Here is a 14,458-nt window from a genome sequence, read left to right as displayed (position 1 = left end):
GGGATGGGAGTCGGGGGGAGGTGGGGGCGGAGTTCGCGTCCCAGCCATTCATTCCAGCCATCTGCTGCCACCCAGAAATGAGGACCCGGCATTGTCAGATTGACGGATTTTTTTTCAAGAGGAGCCAGAAATCTCGATTTTAATGGGAAAATCTGGTGTTTAAAGGCTGGCAACCAATTCAGTTTTTTTTTTTTTTTTTTTAAAGAAAACATAAAGCAGTTCCACACAATGAAAAATGACGGAGGGACGGGGGCGGGGGGCTGTCCCTTGGTGACTTTCAAATCACAGACTCTGGAAGGCTGTCCTCTGCCACCCTGAGATTAGGGAGAACTAACTGTCAGGGAAGTGGTGTGCCAAGACAAGAAGAATCTTTGAGATCTTTTCTTCCTCCAAAACCTCTTCCCCGGTGGTCAGGGTGCAGCTAGTCTCAGGGAGCCCAGTTTCTTGTCTTCCTGCTCCTCCCAGGCCTGGGTCTCCTGCCAACAGTGGTCAGGATAAAGCGGAAGCAGAGAGAGAGGGGCCGGGGTCAGGGGTACCCCAACAAACACCAGAGAGAGGGCAAGGAGTAGCAAAAGAGAGGCATCATTTTCCTCAGTTTATTTCAAGAGAACAAAGAATCAACCTTCAGTTCTGTACAAAAATGTGACCCCTTGGGCCAACCCCTCTCCCACGCCCCGCTAAATTGCCAAAAAAAACCCCCAAAATTCAAATTCTGGAAAAAATTACTATGAAAAATCAGGGGAGAACTTCCTCCCCTCCTCCCTCTCCCCAGTGCAAAAGTTTGGGGGGCGGGGGGTGGATGGGGGTGTGTGTTCATGGCCATGGTCAGAGGTCCGGCAGGCAGGCAGGTGTCAGGCAGGTTTCAGCAGAGTTAGTGTTTGGCGACCAGTGGGGCTGGAGATGGGGTGGAAGGTGGGGTGGTAGGATCCAGAAGGAAGCCAAGGGGCTCAAGGGAGGGGAAAGATCTCCAACCCTGCCTCACCCCACAGGACACTTTAAAACAGTTTATAAAAATCGGAGCCGGAGAGTAAGAAGAGAAAGGAGTCATCAGAATCAAAAACTAAATAGTGGAAAGATTTTTTTTTTTTCTTCTCTAAAAGGCAAAAAACTACAAACAGCCCAGGTCCTGAGCTCCCCCAACACCTGGGTCCTCCACCGCCCCCCTGAAACCCGGCAGGTGTGGAGCTGGGGAGCCGGGAGAGGTGGGTTCTTAAAAAAGTCACCCCTGGACCGGAAGGCTCTTCATCTCATGTCGCCGCCTTCCGCTGCCTCTCGCCGCTGCTGTCCCAGAGATGGAGACGGCCCGGGGCTACGCTGGCAAACTCAGCTTCTTCCCCTTTAGGACTGTGAAGAGAGGGGCGGGGGAGGGCATGACCACGGGGCCCCTAAAAAGGGGACAGCCTCCCACGCCCACACCAGGGGCTGGACGCTGGGCTGGCAGGGGCAGCCTCCGGAGTCCGGATTAGCCATGGCGGGGGATCAACCTGAATTACTGAGGGTTGAGGCTGAGGGACTGAGTCATGGACCCATTTCTCCTAACACTGGCTTCTCCTCTTCCATCCTGGAAGGACTCCTGGGCCTGGAGGCCTTGGATCTCTGATGGGCAGTGGGCAAAACCACCCCCTGCTTCTGCTCTCCCTGCCAGGAATCCTGGGCTGCCTCCAAGCCTCTGCCCTCCAGTCTCCTCTTCCCTTTCTGCTAACTGACTGGGGACCTAGCTTTTAATTACCATCTCTAAGAGGCCTCCCCCAACCGCCCACCCCCTTGTATGGTAACCCCCTCACTCTCCACCAACACCTCCCTGGTTCCTTTCCATCTCTGCCCTTCTCACTGTTTGCAGTCATTTCTCTTGTTCATTCGTCCCACACCCTCTCGCCACCCCCCTCCACACACACACATTATAATACAAAAAAGGAGGAGAGGGCTTCATCCATCTTTCCCCCTATGGTAGTATCTCAGAGCCTCGACCTGGCAGTATCTCAGAGCCTCGCCCTGGCCACGGACATAGAAAGTGTTCCCTAAATTTGCTGGTTGAATGACTGACTGACTGAATGAATGAATGAATCTTGGTGGGCTGGAGTCCCTGAGGATGAGGACAGAGATCAATTAGCAGAGAAGAAGCCCTCCCTTCCCTGAGCAATGCTGGGGCTGCTGATTTCGGATCTGTTAACAGGTGTGAGACGGAGAGACAGTGGGTCTGGGACCTCAGGGCAGGAGAAAGGGCTTAGGAGAAATCCCAAGAGAAGAGAATCAGAGGCCACCCCTGACCCTCTCTTTGGGGCAGAGGAGGTGGAGCCAGGGCCCCAGGGGAGGGAGGGCAGGGCTGGAGAAGGTGTAGGCTCCCTCCCGCACCGCCTCCCCACCAGCTACCTTTGGTGATGTAGAGGTAGAAGAAGTCGCAGTAGAGGACCGTCTGGACCAGGCCCGCCACGATGGCGATGAGGTCAAAGAAGCCCTCGAAGTGGTAGCGCCAGATCCAGTTGAAGAGATAGAGCGTGCGGTAGACGCCCAGCGCAAACAGGTAGTGGCTCGTGATGGTCTCCGCCTCGCCCGTCTTGCTCACCATGAACAGCTGCGGCAGGATGGCCACCGACTCCAGGTAGATGGAGAAAGTCCAGAGGATCTACGGCGGGGGGGGCGCGTGCCGGGGAGTTGGTGGCAGAGGGCAGGGAGGGAGGGAACAGGGCGGAAGAGAAAGGGGAGGACACGGGGTGTGTTGGTTACAGTGACACGGGAGAGCGGATAATGGGGGGTCACGATGCCTGCCGGGCACTCCCCGTGTGCCAGTGACCACTCTGCCCACCCCACACGTATTCTGTCGATCCCCACAATAACCCATGAGAGAGGTAAAATTACTAGCATTCTCCCCTCCTTTATTTTTCGCCGAGTCACGTGGTTTGCAGGACCTTAGTTCCCTCCACCAGAGACCGAACCTGGGCCTTGACAGTGAAAGTGCTGAGTCCTCACCACCGGACCACCAGGAAATCCCCAGCATTCCCTCCTACAGATGAGGCAACTGAGGCTCAGGGACAGTAAGAGACGCCCAGGATCACAATGCTAGAGAGTGGCAGAGCTGGGATTTGAACAAAGAGTTCAGAGCCAGTATTCAGAGCACTTGGCAATTACGCCTCTCCCAAGGGAAGACCCGACTTCCCTGGTGGCTCAGACGGTATAAAGCGTCTGTCTACAATGCAGGAGACCCGAGTTCGAGCCCTGGATTGGGAAGATCCCCTGGAGAAGGAAATGGCAATCCACTCCAGAACTATTGCCTGGAAAATCCCATGGACAAAGGAGCCTGGTAGGCTACAGTCTATGGGGTTGCAGAGAGTTGGATACGACTGAGTGACTTCACTTCAAAGGAGGACCAGGTTGGAATCTTGGCTCTGAGACTTCCCTTCTATGAGACCTTGGGCAAGACAGCCAGATTCTTAGAGCCTCCACCTCCTTCTCTCTAAAGTGGGGGTGATTTTCCTGCCCTGGTAGGGGCAACCTTCAATGTGCAAGCTTGAGAGACATAAATCAGACCGTGTCACTTTCTGGCTCAAAACCCTCCAGTAGCTGCTTCTTATCACATCCAGAATAAAACCCAAGTTCCTAACCTTGGCTCTAAGTTCCTAACCTTCAAGGCTCTCCTTGATCCAGCTTCATCTCCGAGTCCCTCCAGGCTACGACGGACTACCCAGGCCTTGTCTGGTTCTCCAACACACCAGCCTCCTTCTGCTCCAGGACCTTTGCACTTGCTGTTCCTGCAGCTGTCCCCCCAGACAGTCACATCCTGCCTCTTCCACCTCTTTCCAACCTCAGCTCATCAGCGAGGTCCTCCTTGACCATCCTCCCCCAGGACTGTCACATCCCCTGTCTTGTCTTCCTCCCTGTCACATCCCCTTCCTCACCGGACTGTGAGCTCCGTGAGGCCCAGGAGCCTACACCTTGGGCACTCTGTGGGCCCAGCCCCTGGCATAATGCCTGGAACCTACTCCATGCCTGGATGAATGCACGAGAGGATGGGAGCGAGGTCCCCAAGTGCTTGTCATGGGCCACCATTCAGGGAGCTCTGACCACCATCATTTGCAAGCAGAACAGGGCATCATAGGAGGGAGACCAAGAGAGGGAAGACAGCTGCTGGCCCCTTTTCAGTCCCCAGTTTCCTGAAAGCCCCACCTGGGGTGACTTGTGAGGTGTCAGTTCACTGAAACCTCCACTCAGACAACAACACCAGCTGGCAGGTGTGATTCCTCCTGGCTGGTTTTGGTTTGTGGGAGCAAAGTGGCGACCATCAGGATGTATTTCTAAGAACTGACATTTTTATAGCATTTACTACATTCAAGACACTGCTCTACGCACCTTACAGCTACTAACTGGCTTATGCCTTAACCCTATGAGCTAAGACCTATTGTTATCCCCCTTATACGAATGAGAAGACTGAGGCCCATGGGATCAGTAACTTGTCCAAGGCCACACAACTGAAATGTGGGTAGAAACAGATTCCTATCCTGGCAGCTAGACTTCAGGGTTTGTTCCCATAATCACTCAGAATCCACCAGCAAGGTTCTCGGTAAATCAGGTTACTTGAGGCTCTCAGGAAACATGCCCATAAAATGGATATATACCCAATTCCTAGCCTTGGGGAATAGAATCATGACAAAAAAGGAGAGAAAAGGTCTGTTGTATTTTTACTTGATCTATTCATGACGTCTGAATTTTTAAGGAATCCTTTCCTTCTATAATTAAAAAAGTTTTTCCGCATGCACCCAATGCTAGCAAGGGTATTTTTTTTTTTTTTTTTTTAATTGGAGGTAGCATGGTTTTAGGACTTCCCTGGTGGCTCCGACGATAAAGAATCTCCTGTAATGCAGGAGACCAGGGTTTGATCCCTGGGTCAGGAAGATACCCTGGAGAAGGGAATGGCAACCACTCCAGTATTTGTGCCTAAAGAATCCCATGGACAGAGAAGCCTGGCAGGTATAGTCCGTGGGACTGCGAAGAGTTGGACATGACTAAGTGACTAACAAAGCACGCGTTTTGAAAGCAGGCGAACCTGGGTTCAAATTCTGTGAGGCCTCACCTCTGAGCCTCACCTTGCATGCTAAGCTGCTTCAGTCGTGTCCGACTCTGTGCGACCCCATGGACTGTAGCTGGCCAGGCTCCTCTGTCCATGGGATTCTCTAGGCAAGAATACTGGAATGGGCTGCCATACCCTCCTCCAGGGGATCTTCCCGACCCAGGGATCGAACCTGCATCTCCTGCATTGGCAAATGGGTTATTTACCACTAGTGCCAGCTGGGAGCCTCACCTTAGTCCTAAAAGAAAGAGGGATGACGAGGTCTGCTTCCTCAGGTGGCGAAGGGATCAGATGGGATGATGTCGGATTTGCGCAGAGCCAGACATAGATTTGGTGCCAATACTTTGCACAAGTGACTGCCTTCTGAATGAGGGAACCACCCAACCAAACCACCCAACCTGGAGTCAAGAAGCCTAGATCCTGGTCCAGCCTCTTCTGCCTAGAGCAAGCGCCACTGCCTTCCTCCAGCCTCAGTCTCCCTGCCTGTAGAATGGGTCCAGCTCAGTGAGTGCTCCATGCAAGATGATGGTGATCAGAAGTTTCCCAAGTCCAGACCCTGCAACTAACCTTTGGGTTTCCTCCTTCTGACATTTCTGGGGCACTCGGGCCAAAGTTACCCCTCAATCAGATTTGTCAAGACTGCAGGATGCTTTTAGAAATAGATTTGGAATCTGTAGCCAAAACTGTCAAGTGAGACGTCTCAGGAAAACTCCTGAATTATAGTTTCTGTTGAAAACATCAGCAAAGCAGGGGCGGCTTGCGGGAATCTTAGTTTTCCAACCAGGGATCAAATCCGCGCCCCTTGCCTTGGAAGTGCAAAGTCTTAACCACTGGACCACCAGGGACGTTCCAGAGCCAGCTTCTTACAAGCAGGAGTGAGTGGTACTGCGGGAGGAAAGACTGCTCTGAATTTGATTCCTGCCAGGCCCCTGGAGGCAGGAGATGGCAGACTGACCACAGTCCCTCTCAAAATTACTCCCAGGAAACTGTATAGCTCCTACCAAAATACCAGGCAATAAAAACCACGACAGCTAGCCTTTAGGAGTAGAAGTATATATACACTTGGCCCAAAGCACTGCAACGATCATGGACAACACTTCCTGCCTACTGCCGGACATTGTGCTTTATCAATATCAATCCCGAGTTAGAACCTATGAAGTAGGAACTATCCCCATTTTACAGATGAGAAAACTCAGACATAGAGAAATTACATGACTTGCCCAAAGTCCCACAGCTTCTAAAGTGTTAGTCGCTCAGTCATGTGCAAGCATTTGTGACCCCATGGACTGTAGCCCGCCAAGCTCCTCTGTCCATGGGATTTCCCAGGCAAGAACACTGGAGTGGATTACCATTTCCTCTTCCAGGGGATCTTCCCTATCCAGGGACCAAACCCTGGTGTCCTGCAATGCAGGCAGCTTCTTTACCATCTGAGCCACCAGGGAAGCCCTGGGCTTCAAATCCCGGCTCTCTGGTTCTAAAGTCCCTGTGTAAGCGATGCTGGCTAATCTCAGGAAATCCTCACAGTGACCTAATCTTAACTTTACAGACAGGGAAACTGAGGCACAGAAAAGTCAAGTTCCATGCGCAAGGTCATGCTAATAGAAAGTAACAGATCCAAATCCAAGTAGCCTGGCCCCCTAGAGCCCCTGTTTCCAACTCCTGAACTATTCATTAGGCCGATGATTTTGGAAGAGTCATTTTGACTCCCCAAGCCCCAGTTTCCTATCTATAAAACAGGGCTGCTGTGAAAAGTAAAGCGATGACATGTGTGACACGCTCAGAGCAGCGTCTGGTACTTGGTGAGTGCTGCTGCCATGACCAGAGAAGGCAATGGCACCCCACTCCAGTACTCTCGCCTGGAAAATCCCATGGATGGAGGAGCCTGGTAGGCTGCAGTCCCTGGGGTCGCTAAGAGTCGGACACAACTGAGCGACTTCACTTTCACTTTTCACTTTCATGCATTGGAGAAGGAAATGGCAACCCACTCCAGTGTTCTCGCCTGGAGAATCCCAGGGACAGAGGAACCTGGTGGGCTGCTGTCTATGGGGTTGCACAGAGTCGGACACGACTGAAGCGACTTAGCAGCGGCAGCAGCAGCAGCAGCAGCAGCAGCAGCTGCCATGACATTGCTGTCATTCGACTCCAGGGCCCCTGTCTTGAACGTTATTTCCTAAAAGGAGGAAGTCTGAGCAAACCCTGCAGAAGGAAGCCTCTGACTGGGCCCACTGTCCACAGCCGTTCTCCCGCAGCCCACCCCACCCCACTACACCACTCCCGGGACCCTGCAGGTGGCCTACCTCCAGAGGGGTAAAGTCATGGTTGACCAAGAACGCCAGGATGGCCGTGGGAATGACGAGGAACTCCACTCGGAACGTGTCGTGGTTCCCATCATAAGTGGCTTTGAACTTGCTGTAAATCATCCAGACTGTGGTGAAAGAGCAGGCGATGTAGACCACCTGTCGGGTGAGGATGAGGAGGAAGCTTCAGTTCCAGGCACAGGGCCCCAGCCCCCAAGAGCTTAGACTGAGGAGTCCGGACCCCCAGCCCCTCCTCCCTCAGACCCAGGGGTCCAGCCTCCAGCCCCTCCTCCTTCAAACTAGGAGTCCTGGCCCCCAGCCCCGCAGACCCAGGAGTCCCAGCCACTGTCACCGCCCCCCTCAGATTCAGCAGTCTGGACCCCCAGCCCCCTCCTCCCTAAAGCCTGGGACCCACGTTCCCTCCTCCCCCGACCCTTCTGGCGGCTCCCCTCAGGAGGCCTTTACCTTCATGCACGTGTTGTAGAGTGAGATGTAGTTGGTGAAGAGGTCCAGGTAGCGGGCAGTGAACACCACAGCAAACAGGACCTGGCTCTTGCCTGAAATCCCTGTGGTGCAGACAGGCAGGGTCAATACACCAGGGGCCAAGGCCTGGAACAAGCCTGGAGGCGGCTCTGGAGGGCAGCTGTCCCCAGAGGCCTCCCCAGCCAGCGGCTGGAGCAGGGCTCTTTCCCACCGCCCACAGCCAGGGGGCAGCCCGGCCCCAAAGCTACTCCAACCCGAGGCTGTGTCCCGGGCTAGGCCTCACGGCCACCCCCAACACCCTCAGGGTCCTCCTGCAGTCCGGATCCAAGGTGGGGCCTCAGGAGGACCCCCCCTTGACCTCTGGCCTCCGGAACAGGTTGCCTGCCTCCCGCTCCCTTCCTGGCCGCTACAGTCCACGTCACCAACTTCCAGCCACCTCCCTGCCTGCCACAGCTCCCTGTTCCCAGCCCCAGCAACTCTGAGGCCACCCTGATGGGGGCCGGGGGAAGGCTGAACTCGGTGCCTGGAGCCACCCCCACCAAACTGGATGCATCCCCGGTTTGCGGATAGGAGCTGACCCCCTGGTGACCCCGGACCTGGAAGAGGGACCCCTAGCAAGCAGGGACGGGAAAGGGGACCCGTCTCCCTATGCCTCCAAACCCTCTCCCCGAGTCCTGGGGTGTCCCCCGCACTCTGCCCCTTCCTCCGCCCCCGTGGGTGTCTCACCGGCACACGAGCGGGACTTCCAGATTTTGAGCAGTAGCAAGATGATGGCTAGGAGGTGGGAGAGGTCTCCCAAGAATCGGAAGAGATTCATGGTTGGGGGGATCTGGCAGGGCTGGGCTGGAGGGAGGCTGGAGGGGGGCTGCCCCCCGGGGCTGCTGTTCTGGCCGGGCGGCTGGGCTGTCGCGGGGGCGGGAGAGGTGCCCTCGGGTGGGCTCCGCTCCGGGGAGGGGGCTCTGGGAGGGGGCGCCGAGGCCGGAGCTGGTGGCCGAGCCGGAGCTAGGAAGAGGGAGGAGGGCGGGAGGGGGAGGAGTCCGGCGGGAGGCTCCGCCCCGAGGGCGGAGTCCCGGCTCTCTGGCGCCCCCTACCCCCGCTTCTCCGCCCTTGCAGAGCCGGGCGCCGAATGTTCCCCACCAAGGCCGCCTCCTAGGAACTTGCGGGGTCGCTGAGACCCGCAACTCCCAAATCCGGGCGCCTGTTCCCCGAGGCGCAGCCTCTGTAAAGGTCGCAGCCCAGCCGCATAGATTGTGCCCTTGACAGCGATTCGGGAGGCAGGTCTCTGAGCTTTCAGGATCCTACACAAAGACCCAGAGGCTGGCTTTTCAGGGACCTCCAGCTCCAATCCATCTGAGAGAACAGAAAGCAGCCTCCGGCCCCTCCTCCATCAGACTCAGGAGTCCAGGACCTCAGTGTCCTCCTCCCTTGGGCTCAGGAGTCCAGCCGCCAGCCTCTCCACCCCCTGACCCAAGAAGAGTTCAGTCCCCGCTTCTTTGGGACTTAGGGTCCCACCCGAGGATTTTGTGTCCCAAGTATCGTAGACCCAGGAATCGAGATGCACAATCCCTTCCTCCTTCTGGGACCCACAAATTCAGGCGCCCAGTCTCTTCTTTTTCAGAAATATGAGCCTTCACTCTTGCTCTCCGTGACCCTGGAGTTGGTAGCCGGAAGCCCTGGCTCTGGCCACCCCCACCCACCCACCAACCCCGGAACTGCCCCCTCAGAGGCACACAGACACACTCTCGGGAGCCCAGGTGTCCTGTGCCACACTCCACCCTAGCCCTTCATAGATACACGGGGCCTAGCCTCCCTCTTTATCAGGAGGGGCAGGAGCTGGGCAACTGCTCTTGAGGGATGCGAGGGGAAACAGGCTGCGTCTAAGAGGGGGTACCTGGTGCTTTCTTCCTGGATGTCTGAATAACCATGGGTGATGGATGTCAGGGTCTGTCAATAACAGAAGGGGCACAGCGGCATCAGTTTCCTCAGATCGCAGGATGGATAGAGTGCTTGAGGGTGACATCCATGAGTGTTGGACGCGTGGGCCCCTGAGTGTGGTTTGTGCTAAGGAGTCAGTTTGAGGGTCTAAAAGGGACTCAGGCCTGGAGGAGGGGGCTCTGATCACTGGGTCCCAGGAGGAGAAGGGGGACAGAGACTTGGACTCCTGGAGCTGAGGAAGGAGGTGGGCTGGATACCTGGTATCCTAGGTCTGAGTGAGGAGGGGACTGGGGGCTTGGATTCCTGGGTCCTGGAGGCAAAAGGGGCTGGGGATTTGAATTTCTGGGTCTGAGAGAGGAGAGGGCTGGGAGCCTGGATTCCTGGCTTCATGAGGGAGACTTGCTTGCAGGCCTGGCCTCCCGGGGCAATCGAAGCCAAAAAATGGGTCCTAGCATGACAGACTCAAGTCTGGGGATGGCCTCCTGCTTCGCAAACCTCAGCGTGCGGAGGGGGCGGAGGGCAGGCAGCCCCTGGGCCCTGGAGCTCAGGTGCAGGTCCTGAGTCCCCGACTGCACCCCCGCCCCCGGCCCCTTCCCCTGTCCCCGGATTTATTTGCAGCCCCTCACTCTCCGGTCCCAGGAGGAAGGCAGAGGCTGGGAGCTGGGGAAGGGGCCGGCCCCCTCCCCCAGCCATGACAGGAGGAGGGGTCCCGAGGGAGCCCAAGAAGGGGGGCTGTGGGTCTCCCGGCAGGGGCGGACGGGGACTGAATGTTAATCGCATCCCGAGTGAGTGTGTGTGTGTGCGCGTGTGTGTGAGTGTATGAGAACAGAGCGAGTGTGCGAGTCCCTCCCGCTCCGGCTCCAAGCCCTGGCCGCCGCCACCGCCCTCCACCCGCCTGCAGCCTCCCTAGCCACCGGTGCCCGGCTCGGGGGTGTCGGCCCGGGTGGGTCCGCCTGGCCCCCAGGGGTCTCTCGTGCGTCTGCCATCTGCCCGGTGAGGATCTGTGTGTGCGGGTGTCTGGGGCTGGGCTGGAGGGGGGGGTGTGTCTGTAAGGGCTGCGGCGGCTGAGGGCGGGAGGGAGGGAGGGGTCTGTCTGTCTGTCTCGACCCCGAGCCACCTGCCTGGGTGTCGCGGGCCCCCCAGGTTCCTCCCTCCGAGCCTCCCCCAAACCCGGATGCATGGTGTGTACCTGGGCTCTGCGCCTCCTGCCTGCGTCCAGCCGGGCGTCTGGCTGCCCGTGTCCTCCTGTCTGTCTGAACAGCCCCTGACGGCAGCGGCAGCCTGGCCCATCAGACCCTCCAGTGTGTGTGTGTTTATGTGTGTGTGTGTGTGTGTCTCCCTCCTCAAGCTCCGGGGGTGTTTAGGGGAATCCCAGGGAAGTGAGGTGGTGCGTGTATGCGTGTGTGTATGTGTGTGTGTCCGCCTGTATTTGAGAGTGGGGGCGTGGGGGGGGGTGCCTGGAGGTGGGAGGTGGCCAAGCAGGAAGGGGCAAGCAGTCGCCCAGACAGGCTGTCTCCCGCCTGCCCCTTACGCAAACACACACACTGGCCATCGGCTTCAGAGGTGACCCAGACAGACAGACAGACAGAGACTTGGGGGGGGCCACTGAGGGCACAGAATGGGGGTTTGCGAATGAGCCAGGGAGAGGCGGGACCGGACACATGGACAGGGGGGAGGAGCCGGGGCTGAAGCGGCAGAGGGGGGCACCCCGGGTGGGCGGAGGGGGGATCCCCACGGGGTCGGGGCGGCGAGAGGACACCCCGACAGCCTCCGCAATGTCCGGGGCCCAACTTCCAGCGCAACATGTGTAGCCGCGTCCTCGCCTAGCCGGGGCGGCCTCAACCTTGGGGACAGACAGGGCAGGACGGACTGAGGAAGAGAGCCGGAGCCAGGGAGCCAGGCCGGCAGGAGGTCCCGGCCGCCGCTGCCGCCGCCGCCCCAGGGCCTGGCCCCCACACACACCCCGCGGCTCCCTGAGCCCCCCACCGAATCTTCGGGTCGCTGGACTCCGGTTCCTTTCCTGGCACCCCCGCAACACCCCCCCAGAAAAGGGTCATGAAAAGGTAAGGCTGGGGTAGGACTGCAGGGGAGGGGGTGGGAACATGGACCGCCCCCCGCTCCAGATCTAGGACAGGGAAAGTTGGCAAGGGGCCTCAGTTGGAGGGAGAGGGCTGGAATGGTGGACAGGGTTCTCTGGGGGGAAATCTTTGCGCCCTATCTCCTTCTCCCTCGCTGAGCCCTTTCCCCAGGTCTCTGCACCCCAGATCTCCTAACCCCCTCACTGCTGACACTTTGATCCTTCTCCCCAGCCCCATACACCTGACGCCCCGACTCTCTATCCCCCACCTCTCCCTCTCACCTTCCCTCTCTGAGCCGTCCCCCCACCACCGCCCGCATCAGCCTCCCCCCTCGGCCGGTCTACCTCCCTCTCTCCAGCTCCATCTCCCCTCCCTTCTCAGCTGCCAGTCGGCTATTAATACCCCTGCCAAGGACCTTGAGAGTATCCAGGCCTTGGCACCCCCTGCCCCAAGCTCCCATCCCTTCCTCAAGGTTCTGGAATACCCTTCTAGCCTCTTCCAAGCACCAGGATTAGGGTGGGGAGAGAACGGGGTTGGGGGGGGCGGGAGCCGTCCGCAGCACGACGCGAACTGTGCGGTGAGGTGGGGGGGAACGCGGGCTGTGGATCGAAGTGGTTCTCTCATCTCTTCTGTGATGGATCCGGGGGAAGTAATGGAGACAGGGACACCCCAGGAATCTCTGGCACCCTCCTCCTTCTCCTCAGCTGGGGGACAGACTGTACTGTGCACAGGACCTGAGTGGGGCGACTCAGAGAGGCTGGAGCTGGGGCGGGGGTTGCCCAGGATACTGGACGAATGGGGTTTGAGACCACAAGGGGTCCTTAAGGGAGGAGAGGGCTATGGGCCTGGATTCCTGGGTCCTGGGCGTAAAGGAAGCTGGGCCCCTGGATTCCTGAGTCTGGGGGCAGGAGAGAGCCCGCACTCCTGGGTCCTGGGAAAGGATGGAGCTGAGCACCCACAGTCCCCGGTGGGTCCGGGGGAAAGAAGGGGCCCTGAGACCAGGATTCCCGAGTTGATGGGAGAAATTGGGAGGATGGGGCTTCTGTGTCTGAGGGAAGAGGGGGCTGGGGGCTCAGTGTCCTGAACCCCGTGACGGGGCAGGGGATGAGGGTCTGGACTCTTTGGCCCCGTGCAGATGGAAGTGGGGACTGAGACTCACGAGGAGGTGGCGATTGGAGGCCTGAACAATGTGATCCCTGAGGGTGCAGGTTTGGGGGTTGGAACACCAGACTGCCCCAGCGGCTGGGGCTGCCACCTCTCTATCCATCTCTGGAGGGGTGGGAGACTGTCCTCCCGAATCCCTCACCGGAGAGAACTGGGCATCCAGCCTCTTGAGAAGGGTGGGGCAGGAACTGCCCTCTTGGGCTTCAGCCAGGGAGCAGGACCCCAGGGTCCCCAAGGCCAGAGGCCGGGCAGGGGTAAGTCTGAGACAGGCAGAGAAGAGGCTGAGGGGTGAGCAGCCACCAGGAAGGGAGGGGAGAACCAGTGTTATCCTGGGGAGGGGGGAGCGCCAGGCCACAGCTGTGGGTTATTTTGGGGCAGAGGGGGGCTATTCTGAGCACTGACTGAACCAGCTGCTTGGGGAAGGGCAGAGGAGAGGAGGGGCGAGGGAGAGCCAGGATTAAAGCATGCTAGGAGCCCCCACCCCCACCCCTCGGGAGACAGTGCCCCAGGGTCCCTGGGAAGGCCTGGGGGTAGGGGGGTGGGGAGTGAGGCCTCTAGGCAGGCAAAGGGGTGTGGGCCTTTCCCCTACCCCTGGCTGGCTGTGGGGTGGATGGAGGCTCTGCGCTACCATGGCAACCGGACAGGAGGCTGATTGACAGTTAAGAGCAAGCCCTTCCTTGTCTGGACCCTCACCCCTTTCCAGAAGCCCCTTCTGCAGGCTCCAATCCCTCTCTGGGAACCAGGGTTCCAGGCCCCCAGGGCCCTCCTTCCTCAAGACCCAGGAGCCAGGAGTCTGGGCTCCCAGCCCGACCACCCCAGGCAACTAGTATACAACAGGGGACATAGGAAGAGATGCTGTATCGCTTCTCAATTACCAAATTGCTCTGGGCTGGGAGCCAGGGACCCCCACCCCTCCCAGCTCTCCACAGCTGTGCTCCCCCCAACTCCAGAGCCCAGTCTGGACTGTGACTCTTTCTAGCTCTTACTAAGAGTGGAGGGACAGGGGTAGGAGTAAGGGGACGAAGATGGGTTGGGGGGTGTGTGTTCCAGGGGAGGGGTACGGTCAGAGGCATTTGCTCCCTGCAGGATGGCCCACTAATTTCTCTTTTTTTTCTCTCTCTCTCTCCCCCCACACACCTGACCCCTTTTCCCTTTCTCTTTTTTTTTGTTCCCCTCACTTTTTCTTCCTTTTATTTTTGATCCCTCCTGCCACTCGCCTTCCCGGCCTTCCTTTCATGTCTGTGCTGGGCACCTCCCTGGTGGGGGTCTTGATCTCTGCCTTGCCTCGCTATTTCTGTCTTCCTGTGTTTTCTGTCTGCTCTGCCTGCCTCTTCAATCTCTAATTCTGACTGTTTCTCCGTCTCTTGTGGGTGCGTGTCTTGTGGTGGCTGTGGGGTCTGTCTCCATCTTCCTGCGGTTTCTTTCCACCTTCCTCTCTC

At 58.0% G+C, this 14,458-nt stretch overlaps 2 protein-coding genes across 3 annotated transcripts in view; one reads left to right on the top strand and one right to left on the bottom strand.

The window, feature by feature from the left end:
- Positions 1 to 566: 566 nt before the first annotated feature.
- On the bottom strand, positions 567 to 8,868 carry KDELR1 (KDEL endoplasmic reticulum protein retention receptor 1). Its single transcript, XM_027515270.1, has 5 exons — positions 8,569 to 8,868; positions 7,825 to 7,925; positions 7,360 to 7,518; positions 2,371 to 2,623; positions 567 to 1,344 (listed from the first exon to the last, which is right to left on the bottom strand). Exons 1-5 carry the CDS (start codon positions 8,657 to 8,659, stop codon positions 1,310 to 1,312), a joined length of 639 nt encoding a protein of 212 aa, XP_027371071.1. The 5' UTR covers positions 8,660 to 8,868; the 3' UTR covers positions 567 to 1,309.
- Positions 8,869 to 10,359: 1,491 nt separating this feature from the next.
- GRIN2D (glutamate ionotropic receptor NMDA type subunit 2D) overlaps positions 10,360 to 14,458 on the top strand; it is a 35,663-nt gene continuing 31,564 nt past the window's right edge. The window contains exons 1-2 of one of the 2 annotated variants that reach the window (XM_027515269.1): positions 10,360 to 10,770; positions 11,575 to 11,840. The gene's annotated coding sequence lies outside the window, so the exon portion shown is untranslated. Of the gene's footprint in view, positions 10,771 to 10,871; positions 11,841 to 14,458 lie in introns of those variants that run through there. The other variant, XM_027515268.1, reaches the window with a different exon arrangement.

Source organism: Bos indicus x Bos taurus, chromosome 18 (genome assembly GCF_003369695.1).
Source record: "Bos indicus x Bos taurus breed Angus x Brahman F1 hybrid chromosome 18, Bos_hybrid_MaternalHap_v2.0, whole genome shotgun sequence".
NCBI lineage: Eukaryota > Metazoa > Chordata > Mammalia > Artiodactyla > Bovidae > Bos > Bos indicus x Bos taurus.
The sequence above is the reverse complement of the archived record's forward strand: the minus strand, read 5'-3'. Positions and strand labels throughout refer to the sequence as shown.